The 14,729-nt window shown below is 31.6% G+C and overlaps 2 protein-coding genes and 1 long non-coding RNA gene across 3 annotated transcripts; all 3 read right to left on the reverse strand.

Annotated features, from left to right (window-relative positions):
* Nucleotides 1–399: 399 nt before the first annotated feature.
* Nucleotides 400–2,566, reverse strand: LOC132734973 (uncharacterized). Its single transcript, XM_060721881.1, has 3 exons — nucleotides 2,453–2,566; nucleotides 1,933–2,125; nucleotides 400–1,130 (listed from the first exon to the last, which is right to left on the reverse strand). Exons 1-3 carry the CDS (start codon nucleotides 2,470–2,472, stop codon nucleotides 945–947), a joined length of 399 nt encoding a protein of 132 aa, XP_060577864.1. The 5' UTR covers nucleotides 2,473–2,566; the 3' UTR covers nucleotides 400–944.
* A 1,852-nt stretch (nucleotides 2,567–4,418) lies between these two features.
* Nucleotides 4,419–7,193, reverse strand: LOC132734974 (uncharacterized). Its single transcript, XR_009626388.1, has 2 exons — nucleotides 6,744–7,193; nucleotides 4,419–4,778 (listed from the first exon to the last, which is right to left on the reverse strand). It is a non-coding gene; the product is annotated as an uncharacterized LOC132734974 (long non-coding RNA).
* A 1,558-nt stretch (nucleotides 7,194–8,751) lies between these two features.
* On the reverse strand, nucleotides 8,752–14,707 carry LOC132734972 (uncharacterized). Its single transcript, XM_060721880.1, has 3 exons — nucleotides 14,578–14,707; nucleotides 12,903–12,953; nucleotides 8,752–12,146 (listed from the first exon to the last, which is right to left on the reverse strand). Exons 1-3 carry the CDS (start codon nucleotides 14,677–14,679, stop codon nucleotides 12,036–12,038), a joined length of 264 nt encoding a protein of 87 aa, XP_060577863.1. The 5' UTR covers nucleotides 14,680–14,707; the 3' UTR covers nucleotides 8,752–12,035.
* Nucleotides 14,708–14,729: the final 22 nt, after the last annotated feature.

The raw sequence follows: 14,729 nt of genomic DNA on the forward strand, positions 1-14,729 counted from the left end.
AGACACATAGCTCTAACACAATTACAATGGCGGCTGGAGGTCCGCATGACATGGCAATGTTTAGATCGGCGATTTTTTCTTTTTGTTTAAGTTAACGCATTTTTGTAAAGAGTACCATTTTCTAAAGCCTACCGTCATAAAACGATTTGTCTGATTAGCGATAACAATAGCTGTGGGGTTCGTCTTAATGATAGTATAAGACATAAAGCTTTAGCCCGTGGGCATTGTCCGCTAGAGGCCCGCATTTCATGGTCGAAGTTTGGAACGGCGATTCGTGTCTTCATGTTTCATTTGAAAACGTTTTTGAATGTGTAATATTGTGAAGGTATCAAAAGGAAGCAATTTACACAATATCAGTGGCACTTCAAAACCACGTAAATTACCAAAAAGAGGTCAAAATATGCAGAAATTGCCTTTACTGCGTTAGTAACGCAGTAGAAATATAGTTATAAATACTGAAAAATCAGTCATTAATCGCACTAAGTATGTAAAATATTACTTGAATCTTGAAACTTTTTTACTTTTCCTTACATCTTAGTACATTTTTTCTCAAGTTTGATTTTATTGAAATATTTTGACTCACCTGGAGGCATGTAGCTTTAAATTCATTTCATTCTCGCTCTCATCTTAAAATTGTTTATGTGTGGTTGTTAAAAAGTCTATAAAGAAGCAGGTGTATTTCGTCAAAATTGGGATATATCACCTTAAATTTGCACATAAAACGACTTAACTGTTGGCACTTGTATATGGTAGGGTATATACATTATATGAAATTAATATACGCGATATGTATGTCCAGGTACGCGAATCATGTACCTGATTGTTTTCTCATTTTTTTTCTCTCAATGCATTACACAAACTGTGTTGTTCATTTTCATTAACTTATTAGATTCACGTACATATGTGTAATATTTAGTGCGGTATTATTTTTTTGCATTGTATCTTTATGGCACGGATGAAAAGAAGTCGCGTTCATTCTCCATACTTCGCTTGAAGACGGTTAGCGCCATCTTGCGGTTTATTCTGCCATGTTTTTCCTCTTCATTGATCAACGTCTCAAGATCAATGTACCCGGTGTAAGTTGGGTCCAGATTCTCTTCGACCCATTGTGTGTACACTCCGAAATCGTTCTGCAATAAAAGTGATGGCGTTAAATAATGTCTAGGGGTTTTGTCAACAGAACTGGTATCATGTGAATCACTTAAATACTTTGTAAATGGTATCAATTTTGGAATAGTTTATAATAACTTAGTGTTGAAAGCTATAGGTTTATTGAAAGACACTCGAATCCGTTTCTGGAACCAACTAGTACTAAGCAATGAGTGTAAAGTTTCTTTCTCGTGGAATCTAGCTTGCCAGAAATCCCACACGGCCTGCAAACTTTAATTAGATTACTAGTCCGGCGTGATAACCATTCGGCCACGTTGCCACTCATTTCCGGTTAATACATTTAATAAGATATGGTAGCTATGTCGCATTAAGCATAGAGATTGATTTAAAAAAGTATTACAGTTATTACCATAAAATTAAAATTTACAAGATTTTAAGATGAATACATTGATGATGAATTGGTTACCAGTCGGATGTTTTGATGTAAAATTTGAATTTTGTGTTATTTGTCAGCTTACTTTAATCAAATTATAACCGCTTATTTAAAAAAACACCTTATGAAGGGCTGGCTTAAAACGTGTGTCTGTTTGCTTTAATTAAATTCGTACATTGAATAGATAAGTTGGTCTGGGTCATAGCTTGCTGTCTATTTACCAGTTTTGTTTTAAACTCGTTGCCAAGGGCTAATGGGTAACGACCATGTTTCCCCCCATTTCATACCAGTATTGATAAGAACCTGCTAACATTAGGACGGTGAGTTGATGGCAGTTTTTCTGGGCTAAGAGCTTAAAGACGCATGTAACAATGTAACAATCTACTTGCCTGTTTTGCTGTAAGTTGTTTACCGAGCCACGGCCAGAGTTTGTAGCAAGGTAGCATAGCAGTGACGAAGTAAACTGCATCATAGTTGATGGCCATGTCATATAAATGATCAAGGTAATTTGAACAAGCTTTTCCGAGATGGATGCCACTTGTATACTTGATTGACCAAGCTTCTAACATGTGTTCGCTTAATCTAAGATACACCAGAAAATAAATAAAAAAATTCATATCATTTTATAACACTGATTTAAAGCGAATGGTGGCCCTCGGTGTGGTGTGTTTGCCTCTCAACATGGGGACCACTGGTTTGGGACCATATTTCCGTATACTAAGTAATACATTCAGTATTATTTAATTCCAAAAAAGCAAACTTGATAGTGATTAAAAAAGCTGCACTATTTCTTTTTACAATCGAGTTTAAATCAAATTATGTTTAAACTAATGAACTATTATTTAAATAGTAAAACTTTTAGAGTGAAATCTTATAATAGTTATATGGAAGGTAAGGAAAGATAACTACCCTTTGTAAGATTCAGACATCTTCTGAAGCAGTTGTCTAACTTTACTATCTTTTGATTTTTGTAGAGCTAGTCCAATAAGTCTATACGTATTGTAGATGTACACAGAATCTTGAACTACTGTCCTAGGATGATAACTTGAGCCTTTGTTTACATAACAAAGACCAATAACAATGCGAAAAATAGGTTAGGCAGATCAATGCCACAATCTATAAAAATGAAAATAAAACTACATGTTATCATATGTCTTGTTAGCGCAGCAGGTAGAGCAACCGTGTCAGTAATGAGTTTATCCGTACAGACAGAAGTTCGACTACTGGTACATTTTTTTTACCTCAGAACAGTCAATTGTTTGACCGGTTTTATGCATACATGAATATGAGATCGAATATTTCATTTCACTGTGATCAAAAAATACAAAAAGAAAAAAGAATAGAAATAAAAAATAAATATATACTATAAAATATATATCATAAGAAGAAAACAAAAAGGAAAACGAAAATAAATGAATAATTATAATGATAAAAAAAACAGAGCAAGAAGAAAAACCTGTGGTTATAAAATGGCACTACTTGGGGTTCGAACCTATGAGAACAAAACTCTAAAAGTTACAAATAATTTCGATCTACCGACAGAACCATAACGGTAATACGCAAACGATACTGTAAGAATAATGCTATATAGTATTTGTAAGTGTTTACTTTTACGATATCGGATAATAATCCAGATAACCCCGTTTTTGGACTTTCCCATGTACCGTTAAGACCAAATTATCATCCTAGGACAGTACATATGAACCTTTAAGTATTGAAAATAATCGATTATTTTGATAAAAAAAAATAATCCGTTAAATAAACACACTATACAATTATTGACTAGTGTGACATTGAATATGATGTGATATTCACAGGCAGATGGTAGATAAGTTGACCGAGGCGATTAAAAATTAATGAACGTGAATACATAATAAGCGCATTATTCACAAATTAAAATCGATCTTTAGGTAAACGTTGCTTAAAGAAGCATGCTAACAGATTTATGGTAATGTTCATCAATCTTTTGGAAATGTATTAAAATTTCGTTTATACTTTTCGAATGCTCTCGTCATTTCACAAATATTGTTTCTTAAAATTATTTGGCTCATTTGGAGGCATGTAGCTTTGACAATTTGAAAGGAGAGCCACATTTTGTTCAACATATTAAAATAATTAAATCACTTAAAAACGCAAAAAACACCGAGAAAATAATCTGCAAAGAACGCAACTTCAACCGGAAACCAAATCACAACCATATGAATGACAGTTACATCTAGTTCACTATATGCTATTACAAGTTATTTGAAATATAACGTTTCTAGGTCTAGACATTTGAGTTATTGTGTTTTTAAAACTATTTTTTCAGCCAAATAATTATTGGGAACAAACAGTTTAAGGCTAAACTGAATTTACAGTAAATACATGTACTAGTATAATGACAAGAGTATCCGAAAAGTCTTCATTTTTGCAATAAGAAATGACGGTCAAGCTAGTTGACAGCCTTCATTAAATTTATAGCGTTATTGACGGCGACATGTCTATGTCATTCGTATAGATCAATTTTAGTTTAATACAAAACTTTTGCTTTTGAAATCGTTTGTTAATATCCCCAGATGAAACAGTGAAATAGAATGGGGCAGGGGAATGATGGGGATGTAGGGGCGATATTGTACTTTAACATTCTGCCATTTGCCATCTAAAGTCTCATTTAACTTTTGTTATATCGCTTCAACAAATGAGCCGCGTCATGACAAAACCAACATAATGGGTTTGCGACCAGCATATGGATCCAGACCAGCCTGTGCATCCGCGCAGTCTGATCAGGATCCATGCTGTTCGCAACAAGTAGAGAAACTGATAGCGAACAGCATGGATCCTGATCAGACTGCGCGGATGCGCAGGCTGGTCTGGATCCATGCTGGTCGCAAACCCATTATGTTGGTTTTGTCGTGACGCGGCTCAAATAATTAGTATTGTCTGTTTTCAAATATTAAAAATTTATTACATTGCTATGGAAAGGGAAGGTTAGCAGGTTGAAATAAACTAATTAAAGATTATAGATCCTATATGTAACATAAAGAAAATTACTGTACCAAAACTAGTAGGATTCAATTTGGTTGATGCCATTCCCCTAATTAGGGATGAGTTTAGTGACGCCTCTTGTTCTTCGATCGTTTCTGACCATAAATACTCGGACAAAATGGCCCCTTCATGGTCGTCTGCTTTAACCGCCACTAACAAAATGCAGAGTGGTACGACAACTTGCAGAAGAACGAATCTCATTTTGTTCAATCTAAAAATCAACAAAATGAGAGAAGATTTCGTCTTGAGGGGCCTACGACCTGTTACATACTAAAACGTAACCAGCGTTTTTTGAATTTTTGCATATTTGGCATTCGTTTACCTAAGCAACAAATGCAATCGCATCTTTCCAACTACGGATAAAGAGCTGCATGAAGGCTGAGGTAAGGTTATGATGACAACTCGCCTATCTGATATCTTGCCCAGTTTGATGCAAGCTTCTCTAGCTCTCACACAAAATACAATGGTCTCAAAACCATCAACATATTTGTTTTCAGTTATTTAATATGCACAGAAGTTAAAATTGCACCTAAGAGTTGTTATGTTTCATATAAACATCCCTATTATCACACCCGTTAACATGTACCGAGTAGAACAGCTTAATATGTAGGAAGAACTTAATTACTATATGAATGTTATTTTAAAACGGATTACTAAGATATGTTCTTTTTTTGTCTCTTTTTTATAGACATAATTTGTCTATGAGTCTATGATAAAGTGTGCAGCAATCGATTGCAAGGTAAAGAACTTACCACTGATCTACTTGCAACCGGTTAACGGGTATGTTTATAATCTAAAAGTAAAACGTTGCAACGGTTTACATTTACAACAGTATAAACATTGCAAATTCTGTACTTACATCTTTTTTGTCAGACAAGACATGTATTAATCATATAGTTCCATATAAGTATACGAGCCTGCGGTATAATTTTATCTTTGATGACATTTTATTTTAAAAAATTGCCCAAAGTACAATTGTGGTGTAGAAGACATTTTGTTGAAACAAGGTCCTGTCAGAATCTTGTCAAGTTTTTTTTTAAACTTGCACCGTACCGTGTCGGTGAAAAAGGGTGTTCCTTTGTACCATGAACGAAACTTATCTTAATAAGAAGAAAGTCAATGCCAAAAAATAAACAAATCAAATGTAAATAGAAAATTGAAAGTGAGATTGTTATATAAGCGAGAAAATTTAGATAATCTATACACCGAATAGCAAAAAGCAAAAAATATACCCAAGACATTTGTTGTGTCGGTAAAATAACGAAAGGTAACTTATTATAGTGCATGTACCAGGAAGATTAGAAAATATTGATCATTTGCTTTATGAGCCGATCGTAGCAATAAGAAGTTACTAAATCTAGTTTAACCTGTTTTGCTATTTACAACATAATTATATAGATTAAGGCAAAGGAGAAAAAACTTTCAACCAGGCGACGATGCGAATATTTCGCAATCTGCCTGTGCCTGTATGACTAATAAATGGTGGTTTTTGTTTCCTTCGTGACCCTAGACAATGAAGTGTGACACATCACAACAATGAAATATTTAAGCTGCACACTAAAAATGCATAACGACTGCAGACATAGCGAAATAGGACATGACAACACAAGAGAATTCTGTGGCAATGTCACATCGCTTTTGCCTTTGTCGAACAGGAGAGGCTCTGTAGTCCAGTGGTAACGCGTGGACTAGCAATCCAGGGGTTCAAACACCCGCTCCTATATTAACAATATTAATGATCTTTTGGATGAAATCAGCACTGGTTATGTAAAAGGACCAGGGTAACCAATGTTAAACCAACAAAAATGCAACAGAATTATACATTTTGTATTTATAATCATGTTTTATGCTACATTAAAATTGTTCATATATGTAAAAGCTTATTTTCATAAATATTATCATATATGGCACGCTTCGTGTGAACAGATTTCAGACACGTAGACAAGGTGTGCCGTCGATACAGAAAGACGTCTGCGTATCGTCTGCGTATCATCCAACAATTTAGATCCATTTATCTGCATTTATTAACATAAATAAATAAACAAATAAGTAAATAAATAAACGCACTATTGATGGAACGAGAGCAAGAGGTGAATGTGTTGTAAATTATTATAAACGTATTTGAACTATTCGTTAAGTGAGCTTTGAAAAATAAAATGTACTTAAAAATTCTTACCTATGTTCAAAAGCAACGTCCAGGAGTTTTAACAAGATACCTTTTAAATGCGCAATTTAAATGTGTCCGTATGTGATGACAAAATATAACATTGCTTGCTAATTCTATATTTGAAAGATCAATAGCGCATATCGTCCTTGAAGAAACAGTAGCAAATATTTAGTTACAAAGTGCAAATAGCTTTCGCAATGATCAGAGTAATTCACGTTGAACATGTTATGAATATGCACGATACTTTCTTTTGGTAAAGAAACACTATTAACATTATTGCTATTTCTTAATTCTCAAAAACTTTCAAGTTGATCAGTTGCAGTTTTCCAAACAGTACTCATATCCTTGTTTTTGTTACTTATAGTGACTTATAATGATTTTTAATTAATATTTAATATGAAAGAAAAATGCTACTTTGTTTACGGACAAATATGTTCACATTTAACTCTTATATCTTCGAGATAAGTATCTCACATGCTCTACATGTATTGTAATATTGTAAAACACAGTTTGTCTTGTCTTTTTAAGAAAACTGAGACATAATTATATAGAGGATATTGAATGAGTGTAAGTTCAGTAATTTAATATTCTATTTATCACATACCAAAAATAAAGACCGTTTATCATTTTTCATTGACGCACCTATAGTGTAACGTTAACATTTAGCGCTTCTTTACGTTGTGTGTATAACGCAAATGACGTCACGTTAAAATATATGCACGTCCGTGAAATACCATTTTGAGGAGTCGCAAAATCGGCACGGGTATTTGCTAAATAGAGGTTATTAAATGGGTGTAATACTGAATTTATTTAACGAGTTTAATAAAATTATATTATGCGAGCCTCTTGCGAGCATTATATAATTTTATTCAACTAGTTCAATAAATTCAGTATTGGACTTATACGAATATAATATTCTATTTATCACATACCAAAATAACGACCGTTTAAAGTGAACTATAATCATTTTTTTCATTGACGCACATAATGAGGTCACGTCAAAATGTATGCACGGCAGTGCATTACCATTTTACGGAGTCGCAAAAGCGGCACGAATATGTGATAAATAATTATATACTGGATTATGTCTATTATTTTTTTATATTTTAAATGAAAAAAAAAAACATGCACGTTTTATCATTATCTAACAAAGGACATGTCTAAGTTTGTACACTATAAAGTCCTTAGTGGTAAAGCTCAGAACGTTGAAAAACACCGATTGTCTCCCTTAGCGACAAAACAAAGACAGACAAGTGCGTTTGAATTAGCAACACCTTTACAAACAAGAAGCGGGTATTTAGTCTTGGTTCTCTGAATTATGTACATGTATTTATTTTTCACTAAAATGTAACATTAAAATAAAACAGGGGTTAATGCATAAGCAGTGAGATGTAATTCAGCGGCTTGATATATCCTTATTATTGAAGAGAGGAGAGTTATGGCCCTTTGTTATAGCTTTCTACCAAGTTGTCTGAGGAGAGTTATGGCACTTGACTTTGTTTTAGCTTTTTAGCAAGTTGTCTCAAACCCTGTGTTTGAAAAAAGTTATGGCCCTTTCTTATAGCTTTCTTCTAAGTTTTCAAACCCTGTATCAGAATTTTGTATAGCTTGATACAGCTTAATAGAATGCTAATAAGTAATGTTGCTGATGATATACTCTTCATATTCCTGTTGCTTTCTCACAGTTGCAGTCCTTGATTTTAGTTTTAACAGCTATGATATGACATTTATAAGGTAAAATTCTTTTTCCTTCCATACACTATATAAATTCATTTGCATTGGATGAAATTTGAATAGGATGCATAATATAATACAAGGTTTAAGTTTTAAATTTGTTGAGTTGACATTTCATGGAGTTATGTCCCTTTACTTTTACACCAAGTTTGTATCCAGATTATCAAAACCTTCTTGACAGGGTATTATGGAAAATTTGCTAGCAAGTCGGACTACTATGTGAATGAATAACAGGTGTTAGTCCTTACATACATATATATCAGTCCATAAAATAAAACCAATCTCCAATTTTTCATGTTTATTTAAAGCAAAGACTTTTTGTGTAGTGTAAAAATAAATCATCAAAACAGTATGATTATAAATAGATATAAATAGATAGAAAATATATTTATAACTAATTATTGTGTCATCTATCATATAACAAACTGATACAACAAATTTTGAAACAAAAGATGAACAAATGGAAAAAGTAAAGAATTTAAAGGGACTCATCTGAGGATTTTTGACATGATGGGACTTGGATATTCATCAAAGAAATTTATATTTTTGATCTAGCTCTATACCAATAACTTGTGTGCAAAGTTTCAAAACATTTGCTGATCTCAGAGTAATCAATTTTGTTGTGCAAAATGACCCAAAAAATGAAAAGCATTTAAATGCTTTTAACTCAAAAGGAGCTAAGAATGGCACTATTTACATTGTATTTAATTTTGAGTTTGTTTCTTATTTTAGGCTTATGCACGTCAGTGGAGTCCCTTTAATATCACAGTTTATGATATGTTTTATTTGAATGTGGTATTTGTATATCATATACTTCTGTTATATAAATCTAATACAAAATCTTTTTTTTTTCTTTCTTATTAATCAAGGTAAAGAAAATATATCCTAGCTGCAGGAGTGTTTTGTAGATTCCTATTTCTAGAAATTTAATTTCAGAAAGGAAAGCTGTGTAATCTTTGATGATCAATTTAAATAGCTTTTTATATTTGATACATGTACCAAGTTGCTATGGTTACAATTATTAAATAGTTTTAGTACAGACATTTCATTCCATGAATTGATTATATAAAAAGAATATTCATGTCAAGATTTCTTTGAGATAAATCACAGTGGATTATATGGTATTTTCATTAGAAAGCAATGAATTTTCATCTGTTTGAGTAATACGCAAGTATTTTTATGCAAAAACGTATACACATCCTATTTTGAATTATACAGGAAAAACATAAAATGTTAACCAATTAAAATTTAATATCACAAAAAATTATGCAACTGTCACTTTATTGCACAAAATTCAATATTTTCTATGTTTTATTTCACATTTCAATGCACATAGTATAACATCTTAAACTTTTAAAATGCACCTATTTCTAAACAACACAGGATATTTTGAAATTCATACTTAAATATTTCACATATTTGTTGACTTCACATGCAAGATTTTTTTTAAATTTTCAATCTCATTCCTGAAAGAATAGATAAACAGTATATTGTTCAGATATTTTGTCTTACTTTATCTTGTGATTTTTTAAGTAAATAAAGATGAGCAGAAAACAACATTATTAAAGGCCATTTTCCTAGAAATGCATATTTAACATTCTTTTTTTTTAAAAAATCATGATATGAGGAACATATCAATTGTACTATGCAAACATTTGTAAGAAACAAAATAAGAAAGACAAAAGGATAAAAAAGGAGGAAAATGGATAGCCCCTGTCAGCTTATTATGGAATATCTCTTCTATAAATCTAAATTTGTTAAGAATCTGCTCCTATCTAGAGACATGTCAACCTGAGATAATGTAAACATAATGTAACAATCTCCAACATGGTTATATATACAATTAATAAAGGAAAATATGTAAAATCTTATTAAAACACACCCTTTTCCAGCAAAGCTGATGTGCAAGCATCACATGAAATTTTAAAATTTGTGGATATTTGTATTCAAGTCACAATGACATAATGAAGGTCATATTTTAGCCCTTAATCTGTTGGAAACAAAAGTTATTAGCCTTTGCCACCAGTATTGAGCAATACATGTCCACAAAAACCTGTGCAGTCCGACCAGGCTCTACACTGTTTGCTGACATTCTTCAAACTTTCACCTTGATATCCCTAAAATTGATAATGGACATTTCCAAAAACAGAAGCTAGACAAGTCTAGTGCACGCACTCAGCAGGTTACGGGTTAAGTTTCAAGCTTTACTGGTGGAGTAAGATCTCAGGTGACCTTAGGCACAAGCAGGCATCCGTGTAGAAGCATCAAGCATTAATCATCTCTATGCTGGCTGAATAGCTTCCTCATATACATAAAAATAACCAATGCCCCAAATGGGATTTAATTCACTTTGGTAAAAGGGCAAGTGTATTGAAGTCAGCAACCCTAACCACTCTGGCAAAAAAAACCCCACTTAATCTGAGAAAAGAACATTGTTTCAATTGTTTGTCCAAGCCATGCACGTGTCGAGATTTCAAGATATAATTATTCATTATATGCACAATACATGTAGAGATGAGGAAAATATCAGTTATTTATACCATACATAGTTACATGTATATTAAACAAGGTGAGTATCATAAATAAGTGTTATTTTACATTTTTCTTTTCATACATTTAAATTAAAATAATATTTTGACACAACCAAAAGAATTATTTCCTAAATCATGAAATGTTACACAATTAGTATCCATCAATACACAAAAATATGCACAAATTCTTATAGGCCAGTGTCCATATATAAATTAAAAGAATCCGTATTCATTAACTTTTCAAACAGTAAGATATATGGATTTCTAATGCTGGTAAATTTCAGAAGAACAAAATGTTTTTGATAAGAGTCAGATTTTGGCATTCTAACAGAAAATGAAATTCAACACCTATATGTTGGGGATAGAGTGTATCAAGATTTATATATTTTTTCAAAATTGTGATTCAAAATAAATATACTCATGTTTTACAGTTTATACTTTTATAGTAGTTTACCAAAAATTTACAAAACAATCTATTTCAAACCACACTGAAAAAATACATTTAGAAAATAAGAATATACATGTATTAGAAATACTTTATGGCACAGGGAGAGGATTTTCACTATTTTTGTTAAAACTTGCTTCTTTAGTCCATCTTATATAAACACAAAAATATACAACTTATTTATCAAAATCTTAACAACATCTAATTATTAATGTATAGTTATCTCAAGTTATTTATATTCTGTATAAATTTATTCAAGGAATACACAAATAAAATATCTATGTCTGTCCACTAATCATATGTTTAAATGGTTTATCAAAAATCATCAAGATAATCGATATATTACCAAATGAATTTAACTGTTAAAAAAAGGTACACACTATTTTCTCGAGAAAAATTTGATAACTAAAAGAAGTAAATTCCAATAACATTACATATACATATGTGTGGTTATAATAGTTCTACTTCACAAATAAGAGTGAGAGTGCACTTGCTGTTCATCCAATCAAATAGCTTGATACATAATATTTCATCCAATCAGATTTCTTGATACAAATGTCTAATCCAAATGATCGTAACAAATACAAAATTTCATCCAATCATTGGTGCTGTAGCAACTTTTCCCTCACCATCAGTAAATATGCGTACACGGTCCTCTCTATAATCCATTGTAACCATGGAGTTTTCAGGTAAAATCTGTATCTGTTTAAATACAAATAACTGATCAGTCAAAAAAAAAACTATTTAGGAATTAGAAAAATGATATTTTTGTTATTAATCCATTATCTAAATCTTATATAATATCCAATTTTTCTCTGGGACGCCTTTGGGACAGACGCCTTAATTCTGGGACTTTCCCAAGCGTCCGGGATATTATGGCATGTATGTCTAAAATATGGCTGGACTATAATGAAAATGTCAAATCAGACCACTATGTTAGAAAGATCATGTCACTGCTCAAATAAACTTACAAATGCTTATAGCAAGAGTACAATCATGTATTTTATTTTCTCAACTTTAATCATTTGTACATAACTAGCTAATGTGATATTTCACTGACAAAATATTTGGATATATTTATTTGGAATTAAACAAACATATAACTAACAAAGCAGCAAAGGTATTCACAAAACAAAACAAGGATATAATCATGCTGATGTCAACTGATGTCTTTTTACAATTGACTTATAATGAAAATATTTGAACCTAACATACACACATTAAACTATACTCCATAACAAGATAAAACATGTGAAACTAATGCCACACAATATAGAAATATAAACAATTTGCTGTTTGAAATGTTTAAATAAGTTGTTTAGAACATGTTGTTTTTATCCAAAAGCTATACTACAGTATAAAAAGTACAATTTGATAAAGAACTAGAGAAGTATTCAAACAGAATTTAGTTAAGTAATTCAGTTTTAAATGATATTTTACTAATGATACTGTACTGACCGTTATATTTTTATATATTCCTCTGATAACATTCTCTGCCTCTGTACTTGGCTGAAAGAAAGAAAACAAATGCAAAAATAATACATTGTAATTTATATCGGATCTGAATTTGTACACTTAACGATCCTTATACTAGAAATGTGTTCAAAGAACATTATGATTATAACTATACACATATAACAATAAACCAATATAAATTAAAGCTAAAAGAGTATCACATGTCAACACCAGAAATGGTTCTACAACATTTTAATGTCTACAATTAGTTTTGTGCATGTCATGGCTTTTTTATTTTCATGAATGTTTTAAATGTATGTACCATACATGTTATTTTAAATGTCCATGTATATGTATTCATTACTGTGATTACAGAAATAAAGCTACTTGTATTTCCTTCACTCCACTTTAATCCAATTAAGAAATACCAATTTAATCCAATTAAGAAATACCACTTTAGTCCAACTAACTAATCAATTTAATATGAGATAACTGTTGAATAAACAAACAACCAATCAACATGTTGAATAAACAAGGTGACATGCAAAAAACACATAATAGATGAAAATACTTTGTATTACAATGGGCGATTGAGATTAAATTCAATGTCCGTGTAAGTTATGTTTAAAAGATTTACAATATCTAAGTATACAACAGAACTATATCTCATGTTAAAAGTTTATGTTAACTGAGAAAGTAATCAAAAGTTACTAAAAATAATTGAAATAAACATATATAAAACCTTTATTTATTAACTTAATAAAAAATATTGAATGAGGGGTGAAGTGTCTTATTCATTATTGATTGTGGGGGGTAAAGTGGCTTCAAAATTTGAGGGGTGAAATGTCTTGTTCCCATTACTTTTGTGAATAACATGTTACAGTAGTATGACTTCATTCTACCTATTAACAATATGATGCAAATTAAAAAATGACAGATGCAATTCAACATTAATTTATAACAATGACCCTCATTTATGATTTTAAAATGGAACAATTCTTTAAAATCTGTAGCCCTGTTATGCCTGAACCTAGCTCAGAACAGTCAATTAATAAGTTAACGGATGTAATATAAATCCGTGCAAGTTGCAGTAAAGGACCAGTTCTGGTTTCACCAACACCATTTTCATTGAAATATGTGACTTTTAAATTTTTTGTCGATAATATAATGCAATGTGTGTCTAATAAGTTGGGAGCTCATTTTCTTATACAGTTTTGAATTGCTGGTTTCCTAGGAAAACATGCTGAATGAGTTGGAACAGGTCCTGTGCTGTAATTGGTCTACTTATAGTAGTTTCATGATTCCTAGTAAAGACATATTTGAATAATTTAAGGAGTAGGTAGTTATCGGTTATTGAACTGTTGCAGTTTTCAATTATTTGTTTTTGATTTTTGTTTTATTTGTTATTTCTCAAATGATACACAGAGCAGCTTGACATGTCCCAGTTTTAATTTCATAGATGCAGACAGTTCTCCTCTATATATAGGGAGAACAGTCAGAGAGAAAACCCCAGGGTAGGGACTGGTAAGTTCAGGACACAAGTGACATATTTATCATACAAAAAATGCCACGCCCACTTAAGTGAGGAATAAAACTAGTACTGTAACTAGAAGTGTGACATGTACGCCATTTTTTAGGTATCGTTTAAATGTTATGTAATTTAAATAAATATGCTTACTAATCCTACAAGCTCAGGCCAACTTGTCTGTTCCCCTCCAGAATTACTTTCTTGCGACATGTCAGCGTTGTTGTCTCCCTTGATGTGAATGGGAGAAATCATTAAACTAAAATTGAAGTTTTACCTTAGTTACCAAATATTACCGATTGTTA

This window comes from Ruditapes philippinarum, unplaced genomic scaffold, assembly GCF_026571515.1.
Source record: "Ruditapes philippinarum isolate M1 unplaced genomic scaffold, ASM2657151v2 ctg880_1_1_1_1, whole genome shotgun sequence".
NCBI classification, from domain to species: Eukaryota; Metazoa; Mollusca; class Bivalvia; order Venerida; family Veneridae; genus Ruditapes; species Ruditapes philippinarum.